The sequence below is a fragment of the Amblyomma maculatum genome, chromosome 9, assembly GCF_055883805.1.
Source record: "Amblyomma maculatum isolate TAMU_Amacu chromosome 9, ASM5588380v1, whole genome shotgun sequence".
NCBI classification, from domain to species: domain Eukaryota; kingdom Metazoa; phylum Arthropoda; class Arachnida; order Ixodida; family Ixodidae; genus Amblyomma; species Amblyomma maculatum.
In genome coordinates, this window is record NC_139352.1 from 75,277,996 (window position 1) to 75,294,748 (window position 16,753).

The 16,753-nt window shown below is 45.5% G+C and overlaps 1 protein-coding gene and 1 pseudogene across 2 annotated transcripts in view; one reads left to right on the plus strand and one right to left on the minus strand.

The window, feature by feature from the left end:
* Positions 1 to 2,113, minus strand: part of bma (SCY1-like protein bma) — a 138,347-nt gene extending 136,234 nt beyond the window's left edge. Inside the window, exon 1 of the mRNA XM_084580197.1 lies at positions 1,981 to 2,113. Coding sequence (XP_084436323.1) covers positions 1,981 to 2,113 — 133 coding nt within the window. The remainder of the gene's footprint in view (positions 1 to 1,980) is intronic.
* LOC146179452 (uncharacterized) overlaps positions 1 to 16,753 on the plus strand; it is a 165,790-nt pseudogene that overhangs the window by 81,997 nt on the left and 67,040 nt on the right. The gene's annotated exons all lie outside the window — the stretch shown is intronic.

Sequence of the window (16,753 nt, forward strand, 5' to 3'; positions counted from 1 at the left end):
ATAGGTTTTAAGCGAGGGGATGAAAAATAAGAACCACATGCTGGTGTCTAGCCAACAGATTTTGCATATCCAACATAAAAACCGCAACTATGCTGCAGCGAGATATGCTTTACGCAGTCATCCCTTGAATTAATAAAGCAAAATGCAAAGTGAAGGTGGATAATGGTGGTCAGACATGTTTCGAAGTGCCTAATTTCATCAGCTTTTAGTATGGCATGCTTCATTTCTTTTTTTTTAAGTTGATCATTTTCACAGAACTGGCGCTGCATTCCTTAGTCAGATAGTACCATATTGCAAAGCCAGGTCACCAAGGCTAAACATTTCCGAGCTATTCTTTTTAACCAACAAAAAACATGTGATAAATTAACAGGTTCTAATCGTGCATGTAGTAGATGTGCGATCTGAGACGCAGGCGGTTGATTTCAGCAACAGACTATTCCTTTCCTTACTGCGCTTCTATGTTGACTCCAATCTTACCTCACAGATGTTTTGTATTTAACTCGATAGTGATATTGACTGCTGTAAAGAACGTGCTGAAACAATTCCAAAATATAAGGGCAATACTAGTTTCATATCTACAGCGCGATAAACGGGACAAGAGAACACAATTTGTCGTTATTGTGTTCTCTTGTCCCGTTTATCGCGCTGTAGATATGGAACATCGTCACCAACTCGCCCAACAACTGACCTTGTCGAATACTAGTTTACTACTGCTATTCCAGTATTCGGTTAGAACGAGAACTCTTCCTGAATTATTACGATCGCAGCTCTTCGCTTCAAAGATCTAGAAGAACGCTTTGATGTGACACATGCAGCGCGTGACAAGCCTGTATTTTTCACTGCAAGTTACGATAAGGGATGTGAGGCGCACTGTATGAAAAAATGTTGATGTTTACGGTTAGTTTCTAGCCAATGACGCCTCCTATAAACTCAACAAACTAAGTAGCACAGACTTAAGAAGAGAGAGGAAGAAAAAAATTACAAGGGTTCCACGCTGCTGAATGAAATATTGAGCGAAAGCATTAGCTGCGTGTGACCGAGCGTTCTTCTTCTTCTTCTCTTTGTATTCTTCCTCAGCCCGCATATAGCCGTATGAACGTGCCTTATAGTGGCCTATAGGGGTAACATGAATACCAGGGTCCTAGCAGGTTGATTCTGACATGACCGTCCCATGTGAAACGAGAGACAAGTTGGCAGCTCCTGCCTACCGCTTGATTTGTTATCCCAGATCTCACCCTAGTGTCACGTGGGGTGTGACGTCACAGTGTCACGTGGGTAAGACGTGGCTACCGGCCGCGCTACGCTGAAGGCTCGAAACCTAGAGTAGTATTGCTTTTGCAATAAAAAACACTTTCCTCCCTACACTATTTTTAGTTTGTGAAAGAGAGCGGAAATTACAGTCTCCTCTCTCAGTTCATTTCACCTTCAATGTATGGCAGGAGTTTCCAGAGATGACGTAATGTAGCGCTTAAAAAACAAAAAGTACACTGCCTGCAGCGTAGCGGCCATTCCCGTATTATTGCGACTGTCACTCTGTTTCAAACAGGGACCGTGCGTGGCATAAACGCATTACCCAATCTCTCAAGCGCCATCTGTTTTAGCTTTATTATTTTAAATATCATTTGTGGAGATAGACTTCCATGACTAGTAGTAATACTTGGTAGATGCAGGATGCACGGATGATCTGCAAAGCTTGTGGAAGCCTCTATTAGACGGCAGTTTGGCGCAGCGGATGGGATGTGGCGTGCGCTACTACAATAATTGTGAAATATGAGTGGGTGCTTGCACTAGTCGCCAAAAAGGCGGTCACTCTATTCAACCAGCACCGGTCATATGACGACTTGTGCATAAAAAAGGCTAGTTGCGGACTGGTGCGCATGCAAACTATATTGTTATGAATAATAATCGCGTAAAGTCAGCCCCCGTTCCCGTATTCGTCTCCTATAACATTATATAACATTTAATTGGAAAAATGTGTACGGGCTGAGGACGGGTTTGGTCGGGTCCTCAGGATGGGACTCCGCTGGCTGAAGCCGCTGCCCGAGCTGTCGCAAGCAAGATCCTTCGTACCACAAGGTCGGAGCTGGACAGGGCCCCATCCCAATTCGCACATGTTGGGTTCTTTTTACGAGGCATCGGTTGGTTTTGTTAGCAAGCCCATACCACTAGCTAAAGGTCTGCTTTCTGGCCGCAAAACGTGCATCGTTCAACTGAGAATGTAGCCGGACTAATTGCGTGCAGTCTAGATGGACTGGTTGTCACGAAATCGGCGCACATATTCATCAAGCCGGTACGGCGCGAGGCCCGCACGGCGTCGCGTGGAAGGCATGGAGAGAAAAGCCCCCTTCCCCGCGCGGGAGAGCGCGTAGCTTTGTACGCGTTGCCGTCACCCTCTTTCCCCTTGCCCGGGGAAAGCGGTGGTTCATCGGTATGGAATGCGCCAGAAAAATCGAGAATCTTCTGTGGGACTTGGCCAATGACGACGCGCGGCTCAACGGGAGGAGAAGAGAGCGCTATAACCAGCGAAGCTAAGTGTGTGTGCGCGCTAGCTTTGGCGCGTGTTAACAAACAGACGCGGCGCGCCCTATTTAAAGCGACCGCGCCGCTTGATGAGTCAGTCAGTCATTCAGTTCGTCAGCGTTTTGCTACGTGATCGCCTGCGCTTCGGCTGGACTCCCGGGGATCACCCGCTGCTGGCAAGCCCACGGACTTTCAAGGGAGCGGCGCTCGTCTCGTATGGCGGCCACATCGTGACTCTTGAGGCGTCGGACTGCAACAGTGCCCGGTGAACAATTTGGTGTTTGTTTATGTACTCTCTCGTGTTTCATCTGTTGTAAAGCCTCTACGTTATTGGATACCTGTGTAATTGCATGCTTAGCGTTTGTATTCTGTGAACCTCTCGTCTGTGTATTTCAAGCGATCTTGTGTATTCCTTTGTATCGTCTCTTGCTGTGCATAAATTGTGTTTTGTTTCTTACTTCTGACTCCGATCCTTACTCTGGTTTGAACCGGCGACAGCTGGGCACCAAACGACCACCCCCTTCTGTCACTACAAGGTAGTTGGATTCCGGCTGAGCTTGCCACGCAGGTCGAGGGCATCTCCTTTGCGACCGGAACAGCTACCCCCACTCACTCAAAGGGTGTCTGGGAGTGTGCGCACCTTTAAGGGCGCATCGTTAATAATACCCCCTTAATTATTAACGGGTGACAATTATTCTGGCGTCCGCGACAGGACGTTTGGTGCACTCAAGCTCAGAGGACGGAGAACGAGTTGGAAGAGTTTACGAAGAGGTCGTAAACGGTGTAGCAGCAGAGCGATAGCAAGAGGTACCGCGCTGAAGCGGTTGTGTAAGGTCCATTGAGAGTGCTATGTATTAGCATTAAACAGTTCAGATTGGAGATGAATCTCAAAGAGATTATTGCCTTAGGCCTAGAGAAGGGTCTTAAAGGAGCTGAACTGCGAGAATGGGTGGACCGAAAAGAAAGAGAGGTTCTAGAACAAGCTAAGAAGGAAAGAGAAGAGGCTGAGAAAGAAAGAGAGAGAGAATGGCAGAGGAAACAAGCAGAGGCAAAGAGACAAGCAGAAGAAAGAGAAAAAGAATGGCTCAGGAAGAGAGCCGAAAGAGAAAAAGAATGGCTGAGGAAGCAGGCAGAAAAAGAAAAAGAATTCTTAAAAGAGAGAGATATCCTTCTCAAAAAGCTGGCTGAAGTTCGGCGTTTGAAAGGTATTTCCGAGCCTCCGGAGGTTACCTTTCCTTATATTAGAAAGTACAGCGAAACAAGCGATACATTGACAACCACAGGTACTGTAGAAACTGGCTCCAGCAGCCAGAATGAGGTTGTGGATCAGCGTGTTCCTGCAACAGAAACTTCAGATGACCGAACTGGAGTTCAGAATTCTCAGAAAAATGGGATTGTGCCCTCCGAGACGACAGGTTGCAGAGAAGCTGCAACGGCAGATGTCGAGCCAGAATGCTCGTTCATGTACTCTACGCCTAAAGATGAAGGGCAGGATTGTAGCTCCTTATTAAATGACACCATGGCTGAGTACATGAATGACCGAGATGAGGAGCTTTCAAATAGCAGTGAGCACGAAAGCTTGGATGAAGGTGACAGTGCAGATCCTAACCTTGAGGATTCAGAAATGGAAGAAAGCGAAGACTGCACTGCAATGAAAAGGTTCAAGAAACATTTTAAGGAACTGGATGTAACTGCAAGTGAGGAGGATGAGGATCCAGTTGAAAATGAGTCCTGCTTTGAGAAGGTACCACTTAAGGTCGCAAAGAAAAGAAAGAAAATGAAAAGGATTGGGGGAGAACAAAGTTCTCAAAATTACGTTCCTTTCAGACAACAATGTTCTGATTATGCGGGTAAAACCGGATCAAATGTTTCTCGGCCAAAGGTGCGAATAAAAGTGAAAACGAAAAGAAACAAATCCAAACCTGCCAAGTCAGGCAAAGTCGACAGGGAAATGTCTCATAGAAAAGGAAGGAAGAAGTGGCTGAACGCCTGGACGTGCAAGCGCATGCGGAGCCGCCCAGACCGAGAAAGGATGAGACGGCCTGCTCGAAGCGCTGCTAGGCAAAGTAGCGTTAGATCTTGCCTAACTTCCGATCGGGAAGCACAACTCAGGAGTAGAGACCGGAGCGAGAACAACTCGCAGTGGAAAAGGCTCTATAGTAAACGGAAAAAGAGCCGAACTCGCGAGAGGAAGAAACGACAGCGTCTAGTAAAAAGGAGAACTCGCTTACCTGAAAGTTGGAGAGGAACTGATACGTTCCAAGGAGGTGCATCCCGAGTGTGGAAATATAGGCGAAAGCATGCCTTGGGTTTGTGCGCTTGCATTTGAATAGCTGTGCGTTTCTGTGTTGTTGATTCCTATGTGTATTCGACGACAGTGTGTTGTCATGTTTGTGAATTTCATGGCATTGATGTGTGAATTTTGTAATGTGTTATTACAGTTTGTGACATTTGTACAATGTGTGTGATGTGAATATTTGCCCCATACAATTGTGAGCGCATGTATGTGCGCGCGATGTTCGTGGTTGTTGTGAATATTGTGGGACAATATTCTTTAAGGGAGGGGCAGTGTCACGAAATCGGCGCACATATTCATCAAGCCGGTACGGCGCGAGGCCCGCACGGCGTCGCGTGGAAGGCATGGAGAGAAAAGCCCCCTTCCCCGCGCGGGAGAGCGCGTAGCTTTGTACGCGTTGCCGTCACCCTCTTTCCCCTTGCCCGGGGAAAGCGGTGGTTCATCGGTATGGAATGCGCCAGAAAAATCGAGAATCTTCTGTGGGACCTGGCCAATGACGACGCGCGGCTCAACGGGAGGAGAAGAGAGCGCTATAACCAGCGAAGCTAAGTGTGTGTGCGCGCTAGCTTTGGCGCGTGTTAACAAACAGACGCGGCGCGCCCTATTTAAAGCGACCGCGCCGCTTGATGAGTCAGTCAGTCATTCAGTTCGTCAGCGTTTTGCTACGTGATCGCCTGCGCTTCGGCTGGACTCCCGGGGATCACCCGCTGCTGGCAAGCCCACGGACTTTCAAGGGAGCGGCGCTCGTCTCGTATGGCGGCCACATCGTGACTCTTGAGGCGTCGGACTGCAACAGTGCCCGGTGAACAATTTGGTGTTTGTTTATGTACTCTCTCGTGTTTCATCTGTTGTAAAGCCTCTACGTTATTGGATACCTGTGTAATTGCATGCTTAGCGTTTGTATTCTGTGAACCTCTCGTCTGTGTATTTCAAGCGATCTTGTGTATTCCTTTGTATCGTCTCTTGCTGTGCATAAATTGTGTTTTGTTTCTTACTTCTGACTCCGATCCTTACTCTGGTTTGAACCGGCGACAGCTGGGCACCAAACGACCACCCCCTTCTGTCACTACAAGGTAGTTGGATTCCGGCTGAGCTTGCCACGCAGGTCGAGGGCATCTCCTTTGCGACCGGAACAGCTACCCCCACTCACTCAAAGGGTGTCTGGGAGTGTGCGCACCTTTAAGGGCGCATCGTTAATAATACCCCCTTAATTATTAACGGGTGACACTGGTGTAGGACCAATGTGTAATCACCTGATCTGACGTTCCTCTAATTTATCGAGCCCTTTAGCATGTGCTGGGAATTTTTGTCTCGATAAACAGCTGTGCTGCAGTATCTCGTGATATTTAGGGAGGGGCTGGCGATTATGGAAGGAGAGTGGAGTGATGAGTGATCCCGGGAGAGGAATGCTTGGGCTGCGACGTGTGCACACTTGTTTCCCTCTGCCACTTGATGACCAGGTACCGATGTTACTTCCTTCTTTCCTTCCTCCTGTTCCTTTCCTGAAAGTGTGTTTGTTTGTGCCTCATCAGCAAGACAGATGAAATGCCAAGGACTAAAACTCGTCTCCTCGAGTTTTCAGTCTTTCGCCTTTCAACCTTTATTGCTGCTGAGACACAAATAAACTCACTTTCTAGCAAGGAACAAGATGAGGATGAGGGGGAAAAGCTATATTCGAGGGAAGCGGCCTCACCTGTGGGCCGCTGGGCCCTGGACCCGACGCTGGCGGTGCTGACGATGCCGATGACGCCTGCGCTGTTGTCGCTCCCGGTGGGGCTGCTCCTGCGTCGCTTCTTGTGGGGACAGGGGCGGCCGCATATGGGGTCTGTCGTCGGTCTCGCTCCTTGCGAATGGCACGGTGGCGCTTACTGCGCGAAACAAGCGAAGGCAATGACAAGAATTAGTGAACATCTTACAAGGCGAGAATCATGAAGGGATGGATGGAATATGGGAGTGTCCCCTTTGAAACGGGGTGGTAGCAGTTGCTATTGTGCTCGATTTTTTCCCTATATCTTAACTAATGTTTTTGATCAGTTAACTATACCACCATTCTATTTATTGAATTTTTGTTTCTGCATTACTACTATTGTGCTACTTTTCTGCTTTTAAGCTACCGTAATCACCAATGTTAACGCAGCGCACTCAGCAGCCGGAACATCGTTCCGATAAAAGTGCGATATGGGTCCTTGGAGCTAGTGGAACTCAGACCGCTGTCATCATCATCGCCATCACTAGCCGAGAATAATATTTTTGGGCTCATTGACTATATTATTGGTGCCTGGAGCCTATCGTATTTAGGAGAAAACGTTGTCTCCTAGTGTTCTTTGTTTAATGCAATCTCAGCACTACCGAAGCCGTCACTTATGACGTTGCTACAGAACTATAGGGGCTGAGGTTTCCGCAAAATTTTCGCCATTAAAACAGGCTTTTTTCCTGAATATGCCATGTTAGACTATCCATGACAAAGACGGCTCTTACGCCGATACCATGAAGGCAACGTATAAAAAAGAGCGAGTAATATGTCTTTGTCGTGAACTGCTATCCCTGACATGAAAAATTCCTATCGTCCAGCCACCGCTCCTAGTTCAGGTAGGTGCAACCTGCTCACGGTATGGCAAACCATAGATACGAGAAGCCCCACCCACTAAGATTCAGTTCAGGTCAGTTCATAGTTCAGTCGTGTCCGACTCTTCGTGACCCTATAGACCATGTCACGCCACGCTTTCCCGTCTCTCACTATCTTCCTAACATCACATAACTTCATTTGCAGTGCCTCGAGGATGCCATCTAACCATCGCGTTCGCTTCCTACCCCTTCTCCGGCGACCCTCAACTTTTCCCAACATCAATTCTTTCTCCAGCGACTCCTCTCTTCTCATCAGATGACCAAAGTAGCTGAGCTTTAACTTTAGAATTTGACCCTGCAATGAGCAGTCAGGGTTTATGGTCGACACTATCGACTGATTTGATCTTCTGGCAGTCCAAGGAACTCTCAAGAGTCTTCGCCAGCACCACAATTCAAACGCGTCAATTCTTCGGCGGTCAGTTTTTTTCACAGTCCAACTCTCGCATCCATACATCACAACTGGAAATACCGTAGCACGAGTTATACGGATCTTGGTTGGCAGACTAATGTCTCTGCTCTTTACTAGGCGGTCAAGATTATCCACTATCATTGCACACCGCGTATGTAGAGATGACGTGGAATTGATTTTATTTGTTCTCAGGAGAATAAATTGGCGCGCGAGGCTGCACAATTTTTGGTAATTTGCTTGTATCTTTTCTTGTGGTCTCCGTTTACTTTTAGAGCGCAGCTCTTTAGCGCCCGTTCCTGGGTTAAGCGTCGGCGTCGGCATCGGTGTCGGCCTCGTAAATAGCTCCGCCCCCCTTTCAGCCCCCCAACTCATCCCCCATCTTCCTGCGTGGCGCCAACCGCGCGTGTTATCTGATTACGGCGCGTGCTCCCCCCCCCCCCCCCCCCTCTTCCTGCGTGGCGGCGAGGGTGCTCTCCTGTTGCCGAAATGCCGGCTCGCTGTCAGCGGATCACGGTGCGCACATCCCGAGACGAAACGCAGTCACGTTTTCTTCACTCGCTAGCGGCGTCACCGGCATCAGTCAGTCGCTGCTATCTGTTCGTCGCTCAATGTTCCTATTGGCCCACGCGCTGCGTCCCGCAACCTCCCGATAACTTAATTGCTCTCTTCATTTCTTATACAACAAAGCTTCTCTCATGACAGTCAAGAACTGTTAGTGGTGTGTTTCTTGAAGGAATACGTGTGAAAAATTAAAAAAAGTTGCCTGTAATTGTACATACGTGTCTTGCTCGAAATCTTTGCCTCAATCTATACAGAAGGTGAAACAGCTGATGAGCTGCGTTCAAATTCCGCATTAGGAAGTGACGTAATCGTCGGAAATATTTTTAAACATACTGTTGTTAAACAAGTCTCAGGGAACTATATTTTTGTTATTTATTTATGATGTACTGAAAGCATAGAGGAAAGGCGTAGGGATATGAAGAACCTCCTTACCGAGCAAGCGTTAAAGCAGGCAGCCTAAATAAAAGCGCTCCTTAGTACCCTATACACAAATGTATGTAATGTATCAGGCCGCGAACAGCGTTATTAAAACACGATCGAATATACTTTTTCGGAGTACATTGGGCTGTAGATCGTAAACCACTTCAAACGAACTTGGTCGAAGTACTGAAGAATAGAATAATTACTAAGTCAGGGGAACAATTCTCTGTTGCAGTACACGGAGAGGGCGAAGATTTTGATGCCGGAAAAACATTTTTTTGTGCGTGAATGTCGCCCATTATTTTTCATTCTTTACGAACAGCGCAGTGGTGCCGGTATTCAACGGCGCTGCACTGCGCCCGAAAGAGAAAATTGGCCTCTCTTTTCGTGCTGACTGCACCTGAAGCTGCGCTCCAAACTCCGTCACATCAGCCACGTTTTTCCGCGCACGTTGAATACAAGTATTTCTACTTCAAATTGCAAAGAGCCCAAAAGCACGTAAGGCGAATATTTATCTCAAGTATTTGCGCGTAAGGACGAGCTATAGAAGAACACGTTTTACCAGTAAAAACGAGCCGCTCGCAAATTCTCAGACCAGGAACACCGTCATAGCAGAATCACAACAGGGACTAGTTGAATCAAATCACTATTTAACCAAGCTTAAATGAACGAAAATTCCCTCGAGGAAGCAGTTTAAGTTTCAGAAACAAATATCTCCTTAACGGAAATCCCGAGTAAAACGTCCTGCACAAAACCGATAATTTAACGGGAACCACAGACAGAGCAAAGCAACGCCTCCACGACGCATATCTCAAGCACATGTTTCCGGCCTCTTTGCGGATGAAGATCTCTCCATCGCTTCGCATTGCAGGCACGTATCTCACGGAAACCGTTCATCCAAATGTGTTCTCAGTTGCTCCAGAAAACAACCGGGACGAGACGTGCTTCGCGATTTCTTCCGTCTTCTTTCGGTTTACCGAAAAGGGAGGCTGGAGTGAAAAGCTTGGAGCGCTTTGGGAGAAACTCGTGCATACCTGACGTCTTGATAATAATTGGAAGCTGTATCGCAAACAAGCATGTGGTTGTGCGCAGAAGATGTGTACACATTTGTGTTTTAGAAGAAACCGTGCGTGCTCTGAGGGCAAGTAAATACGAGGATCGCGGAAAGAGAGGCAACGCAGGCCCTATTCAGAACACAACCGGCCAGCAACAAGCGGCTCGAATTTTTTTTTCAAGGATTGAAGAAATATGTAAGATTATATTTGTTGGCTCAATAAAGGCGTCTTGCAGCATAATGTAGGGCGAGAAAATGCAAGCCTTAAAATGAGGAAAGGTAGAAACACCGGTCTGAGGAACATGCTTCTGGCCTGTCACTTCTCTCCGCTGAAGAGAATATTGTGTGGTAGCCCAGGTTAATATATGCGGAAGGGTAAGGTCCTCACATGGTGTATCATGGAAGGGGCATTAAAGGGATGTCGCATTTTAAGAAGTAAAGTTTTTTTTATAGATTTCATCGCTGGATCAGAAATGAGTAAACAATATCCAACGAGGCTTGGCCTGAGTCACGACGCATGAAACCATTCGTTTGCCGGCACCTTATTAAAGTCACACACACACTCACTCACACACACACACACACACACACACACACACACACACACACACACACACACACACACACACACACACACACACACACACACACACACACACACACACACACACACACACACACGCACACGCACACGCACACGCACACGCACACACACACACACACACACACACACACACACACACACACACACACACACACACACACACACACACACATGCATACATGCATACATGCATACATGCATACATGAATACATTCATGCATGCATGCATGCATACGTGGCTTCGCTCTTTCTGGAACCAATGTGCGCTACTTTAGCGCCGCAGAATTGTCCACCATGTCTTGCATAATGTTTAACAATTTTTCGTCAAGTGACGAGCACACTACGTTGTCTTGGTTACGAGTGTTCCAAGCGAGAACATTCCACGTGGCCGTGCCACACCACGTTAGATATTTTTGGGGAAAATAGATGGGGGGTTCTGAACAAGATGACGTGTATGAGTTCAAGGCAGGATATAAAAAGAGCGCATTGTCAAAAGGACCGCCAATAGAATAGGTTTTTATTGCATAAATGAAACCTATTTTTGCAGCCACATTTATTTATTTTTTTTATTTATTTAGAACATACTGCAGGCCTACAGTAGGCCCAAGCAAGAGGGGCGAATACATAATATATGCAAAAAGAACAGGATTAGCAAAATTGATAAATGTTAAATACAAGTTGTAACACAAAATACAACAATAAATACAAAGCTCAGATGCAAAATACAAAAGTAAACGTAGAAATAAATGGCTCTACAAATTAAATGCTGTGAAGAAAACATTGAGTCAAAAGAATCAGCTCTGGTTAAAAGATCTGGCGGACACCTGTTCCACTCCTCAATGGTGCGTGGAAAAAATGAGTATTTAAAGGCGTTAATCCTAGCACTGTAAGGGGTTAATGATTGTGCATGATGATTTCGTGTTTGGCGCGTAGTGTTAGGTTTAAGGAAGGGGTCTGCATTCATAGACAGTTTATGGTTTTTTAGTAAGAAAAGTAGTTTCATTTTTTGAATTTTCCGGCGCAGCTGTAATGTTTCAACACCGTGAGTTCTCATGAGGGTCGTTGGTGAGTCAGTTACACGATACTGTGAAAAAATAAAGCGGACGCCTTTGCGTTGAATCATTTCAAGGGCCTCGATGTTACGTTTAATGTAGGGATCCCAGACGGTGCACGCATATTCTAGTGATGGCCTTATTATTGAAAAGTAGGTTAATTTTTTTAAGTTCAGGTGGGGCAAGTTCTAGTTTATGTCTAAGAAAGCAGAGTTTACGAAAGGCTGAGGAGCATACGTTTGATACATGTTTATTCCAGCTAAGGTTTTTCGTTATTGTAACTCCTAGATACTTGTACTCGCTGACTTCGGTCAGAAGGTGAGATGAAATATTGTAAGGAAATGAGAAGGAAGCCTTTTTGTTAGTGATGATGGACTCAAACTACATTTTTCTTTTTCTTCCAGTAGTTTTACGAACTACAAAAAATTTTTTTAAAATCTGGCTGACTATTTGACACTACGAGGATCACTCTCAATTACAAACATCTCTATTGACTAGGATGACGTGTAAGGCACTCGAAGGCGCATAAATGAGGCGCTAACAAGGAAGGACATAACCCGAATAGTTTTAGACTTTACAAAAATTCCGTGTCACATTTTGGCATGTGAAGAAAGGGTTTGTCCATTTATATAATGGTAAGACAGTCAATAAAAAAGGCAACTCAATTTTCTCAATTCTGAAAGTGAATAATCGACTGGATAGAACAGACAACCAATATAAGTGCTTGTGCAGACAATCAATCAACCAATTAATCAGTCATCAACAAAAAGCACTGAAGCTTCCTATTACATAATCATATCTGAGTATATCAACAAGAACCCTATGGGGCAGCCTTTAGCTGCAGGTACGAAAACCGCATTGCGTATTCAGCTGTGTGGTTGCATACCGTGGCCGAAAACGTTTGTTATCGGTATGGCTGACAAAGATGCATTTGATATCTGTAGTAGTGAAGAAACCATCTCATATACTAATTGTGAGTGTCCCGAATGCAGTGCTGAAAGACGAACTGTGAGCCTTCCACTCAAAAATCTAGATCTACGCCCGCTGACAGAGGAAAACATCCTCGGAAAGTAGCACGGGTAATCACCTGCGGTGAAGACCTTCCAGGCACTCATTCGTTTCCTGAGAGCGTAGGGTTTGCACTGCAGTCTGTGACTTCACGGTGTGTAGAGACTTATAGTGCCATTTTACTCCGTTTCTTTATCATATAAGTCCCTCCACCTCTTTTCGCCCGTGTGGGGTAGCAAACTGGCTTCCTGCAATCCACGTATTTCTTCATTATTCTTTTCCTCCTCCTCCTCCTCCTCCTTTTATGTCTTGTATGTATTTTAGTGCAACATCTTTGAGATCTCTCGCAACACACTGGAGTGTCCTTGAGATTCCGATTTATTGACACGGCGCCGTAATCAAACCTGGTCTTGTGCACGGCTCCTGTTTTTCAAAACATTTCCCTTTCCCGCGCACAGGTACTTAATAAAAAAGGAAAACAAATTGAAGCAGCAAAACTCCCGAATTTGTTACAAGTTTCGAGGACACACGCAAAGCTCACCCCTGTCCTGTATTAAAGGTGACGCGGAGATCAAAAATAAACTTGAGATGGAGTTTTTCATCGTGGTAACTCATCGAGCGGCGAGAATTCGGGACAAAACAGGAGAGGAAAGGAATGAAGGAAAAGACTGGAGGGCCATTGAAACCAGGGCAAGAACGTACAACGCAAACAGTTCGCAGACTCTCACTACCCCGTTGGTGCGCTTGCAGCAACTGATGACGTGAGCGGCATTTCATTGTGGAGGCTTACAGCACAGAAAAGGGAATCGAAGAGTATTTTCTGACGGCACAATTTGCATGCAGTCCGCGGCACACGTGTTGGTACGCACTGTACATCGAAAGAGGAGGTCCTCCCCACCTCGTCCTGCTTTCCCTTCTCAGCCGAAGCGCCACTGCTCTGCACGTTTTCTGGCTAAATGCGGGCGGTACTGGTGAGACTGCATCTCTTCTGTCAGCTGCGGAAGTTATATTAAAAAGGATAGAAATTTTGGACAAAAATTTCCTTCATGGCTAACAGAAAGGCACCATTCTTTTTTAGCGTTATTCCAATCTTGCTGGTCGGTAAGGCATCCTGCATAAAATAAGCATAGATAGGGCGTGCTGTTGGATTTGCCTTAACTACGAAGAGTTAAAAAAAAATGAAATGCTATATAATGGTGGCTGTTGTAACAGAACAGTTATGTTAAGTTGGCTCGAAATTTTCTTATCATTCGCTATAGCGCCTCTGAGGTGCGGGCGGTGAAAGGTGAGTAGCGCTGATTCAGTTCATTCCAAGAGAGATAGAATTTAACAGAATTCACGCACTTATCTTTTTGAGGATATCGGACCGCTCCAAATAGTCCTTATAATGTTGCAAAACTGCCTTGATTGTTTCCCATGATAACATATTATTTTGTCCTGCGTTCAATACAGTACGGCTAGCGCTGGTCGATAATGATCCTTACTTGTGTTACTTGCATTCGATTGGTCAATTTTTCTTTATTATTTCGAGCAGTACTTCAGTGGGAGCTTTGGTAACCAACCAACTTCGTGTTCGACCGTACCACATTAAGTACGCTAACCATGTACCAGTTCAAAACGAAAACTGCAGGAAGAAGAATGCCTTTATAAATTGGTTACCATATGTATCACACTGATTAATTAGCCAATGTCACTGCCGGTTGCCTGCGAACAGCAAACATTTTATTCGAACAATCGACAGCTTTTTGAGCCTCGTTTCTCACAAGCTGCCGAAAGCTGTATTGCTTCCACATCACTGCACTGTTTTTAGAGAGACGAAGCCGAGCGCGATTCGCATTCAGCTCGCGTCCCGTCTGTTTGACACTGCCGCTGAACGAAGCCCGAACGAGGCCTCGGGGCAACGGAGCGTCCCGCAAAAGCGCCCCTACAGGCCACAAAACAAGCAGCGTAGATAGTATGGCTCCCCCTGAAGGACGAACAAACTGCAGGAGCGTGCTTTTGTTATTTCTTTTTTTTTCTACACAATAGGGTAGATTCGCAGGCGCTGCCCCAACCGGACCTAAGTTTTGTACATGAAGCTTTCTCTGTTCCCCCTCACCTCTCCAGCCCCTACCCCTTCCCTCGCTTCCTCCAACTTGCTGCCTTTTTGTCACTCCATTTCACCGAGGTCGGGATATATAGTTCTGCTTTTTTTCTGGCACAGTATGGAGGTTAGAATGAATTCATGTGAGCGGGGTTTCGGCAACAACCTCGCTGTACGTTCTGAGCGGTATTTTTGACCTGAAGAATGCAGTCATGAGAGAGTTGAAAGAGTTGCACCAGCATAAGAATTGTAAAGACTGGAGAGTTTCCTCATTGAAGAAGCAAAGTGTAGGTTCTTTCTTTGTCAAAACCAGAAGGTAGATCTGAGCCATCGAGAAAAGTTGATGTCTTTTTTTTTTTTTTTTCACCCGAATTAAATCTCATTTTAGACTCATAAGAACCCACTCTCGGCTGGATTCGTGTTTGCAATAACAGAAATGCTTGGCGAGTGGTGTTACCTCGACGTGTATATAAAGCTGCTGGCAGATTGCATAAATGTTCAACGAAACAAACGCGATCTTCAAGACCTTAAGCGTAGCCGTACGGCTTCAACAGCTCTCTAAAATTTCAAAGTTGGAAGAAAATTTTGTCCCAGTTTATGAGGACTATTTTATTCGTTGAGCGTCAGCCTGCCAGGACAGTTGTACTAATGAAGCATAACCTGCACTAACATCTTTCACGTTTCGAATTATTGATCATTTAGGCCTGTATTTTATTTTAGCTTTTCTTCTCAGTAAGGTTAGTTGGTAGTGTCTACCAGCCCAGGTGGTACAACAGTTCTGCGCAGAAATTATCGCAAACAATGAGTTTTGTCTTAATATTTTTATGTTTATAAAGCCCGCGGAACTTCTTTTTTGCAGTTGCACCGCACATTCTCGAAAGTGAACTAGTTACTAACCATTATGTGCCATCCCCAAAACAAACTAGTTTTGAATAATCAACAGTACCTTCTGTTGATTCAATTACGTGTCCAGCCATCAAAAGCCCACACAGACCAAAATATACATATTTTGCTCTATGACTAAATTATGTATATTTTTTGTATATTTGTATGTATATATTTGTATGTATATATTTGTATGTATATGTATGTATGACCAGAAAACATTCACAAAGAATCCGTGCATTGTAAAAGCTCTGTTAAAATAAAAACAAAATGTACCTCAGCAAATACAGAGAAGCTAAATTGACTTTGTGGTCGCATGTGTTTCAGAATTATAGTTCTACCTGGCGAAAACAACCAGTTCATTTTGAGTTCTACAAGGCACCTTGTAACAAGAAGAATTGTTCGCCATAAACACGCCGGCCATTTCGCACACAGAGACGCTGAGCTTAACGGTAGTGAGAAGCGGATGATAAGCACCCAATCCACGTTTAGGGAGGCACTTTTCACGGACGCTTTTGACCACCTCAGCCGAATGACTAGCGAAGAATCCGTGACAGGCAACCCCAAGGAGGGGAACAAAACGGGAAAGGACTAGTCTTGTGCGCATAACGTAGAAAAAAAAAAAAAAGCAGGGCATTCTGCCAGCTGAGCCAAAGTCGACCGAATGCAAGATGACAGGATTCAATCCTCTTCCAAGCGCGCTAACAGTTATATGTATGATTTCCGTCTCTTTGGATAGTTACATGTTCTCGTCGTCTTTTGTGTTTGTATCAGTCTGCTCGCTACGGAAAAGGACGTGACTGTTTTATTTTAGTTATTTTGTACCTATTTTTTTCGTTTTTTTTTTTTCAAGCAAGGACTGGCATCCGTGGGAGAGATGCAGTGAGCGTGACAGTCTGATTCCTTCTCTGCCAGCGTCGCTTCAGTTCTCTGCTGTTGACAGGAACTGAGCCAGCGTCGAGTGGGCCGTCGTGGAGTCTGGAAGACGTGCCATGGTTCGACGGCACCGTGGTTCGCCTGTCTCCACCTGTTGCGAATTTTTTCTTTTCCCATTTTATTTTTATTTTGTCTTCCGAAAAAAGAAAAGAGTGGGGATCTCAATGGCAAGAAAGGATCTGAGCCTCTTCTTTTCAGCAACAAAGAGACGCTTTTGCTCCTAGGTTGACGACAGAGCCTTGTTAGAATAAGAGTGTCAGTAGATGAAGAAGACAAAAACATGAAAACTTTTTGACATGC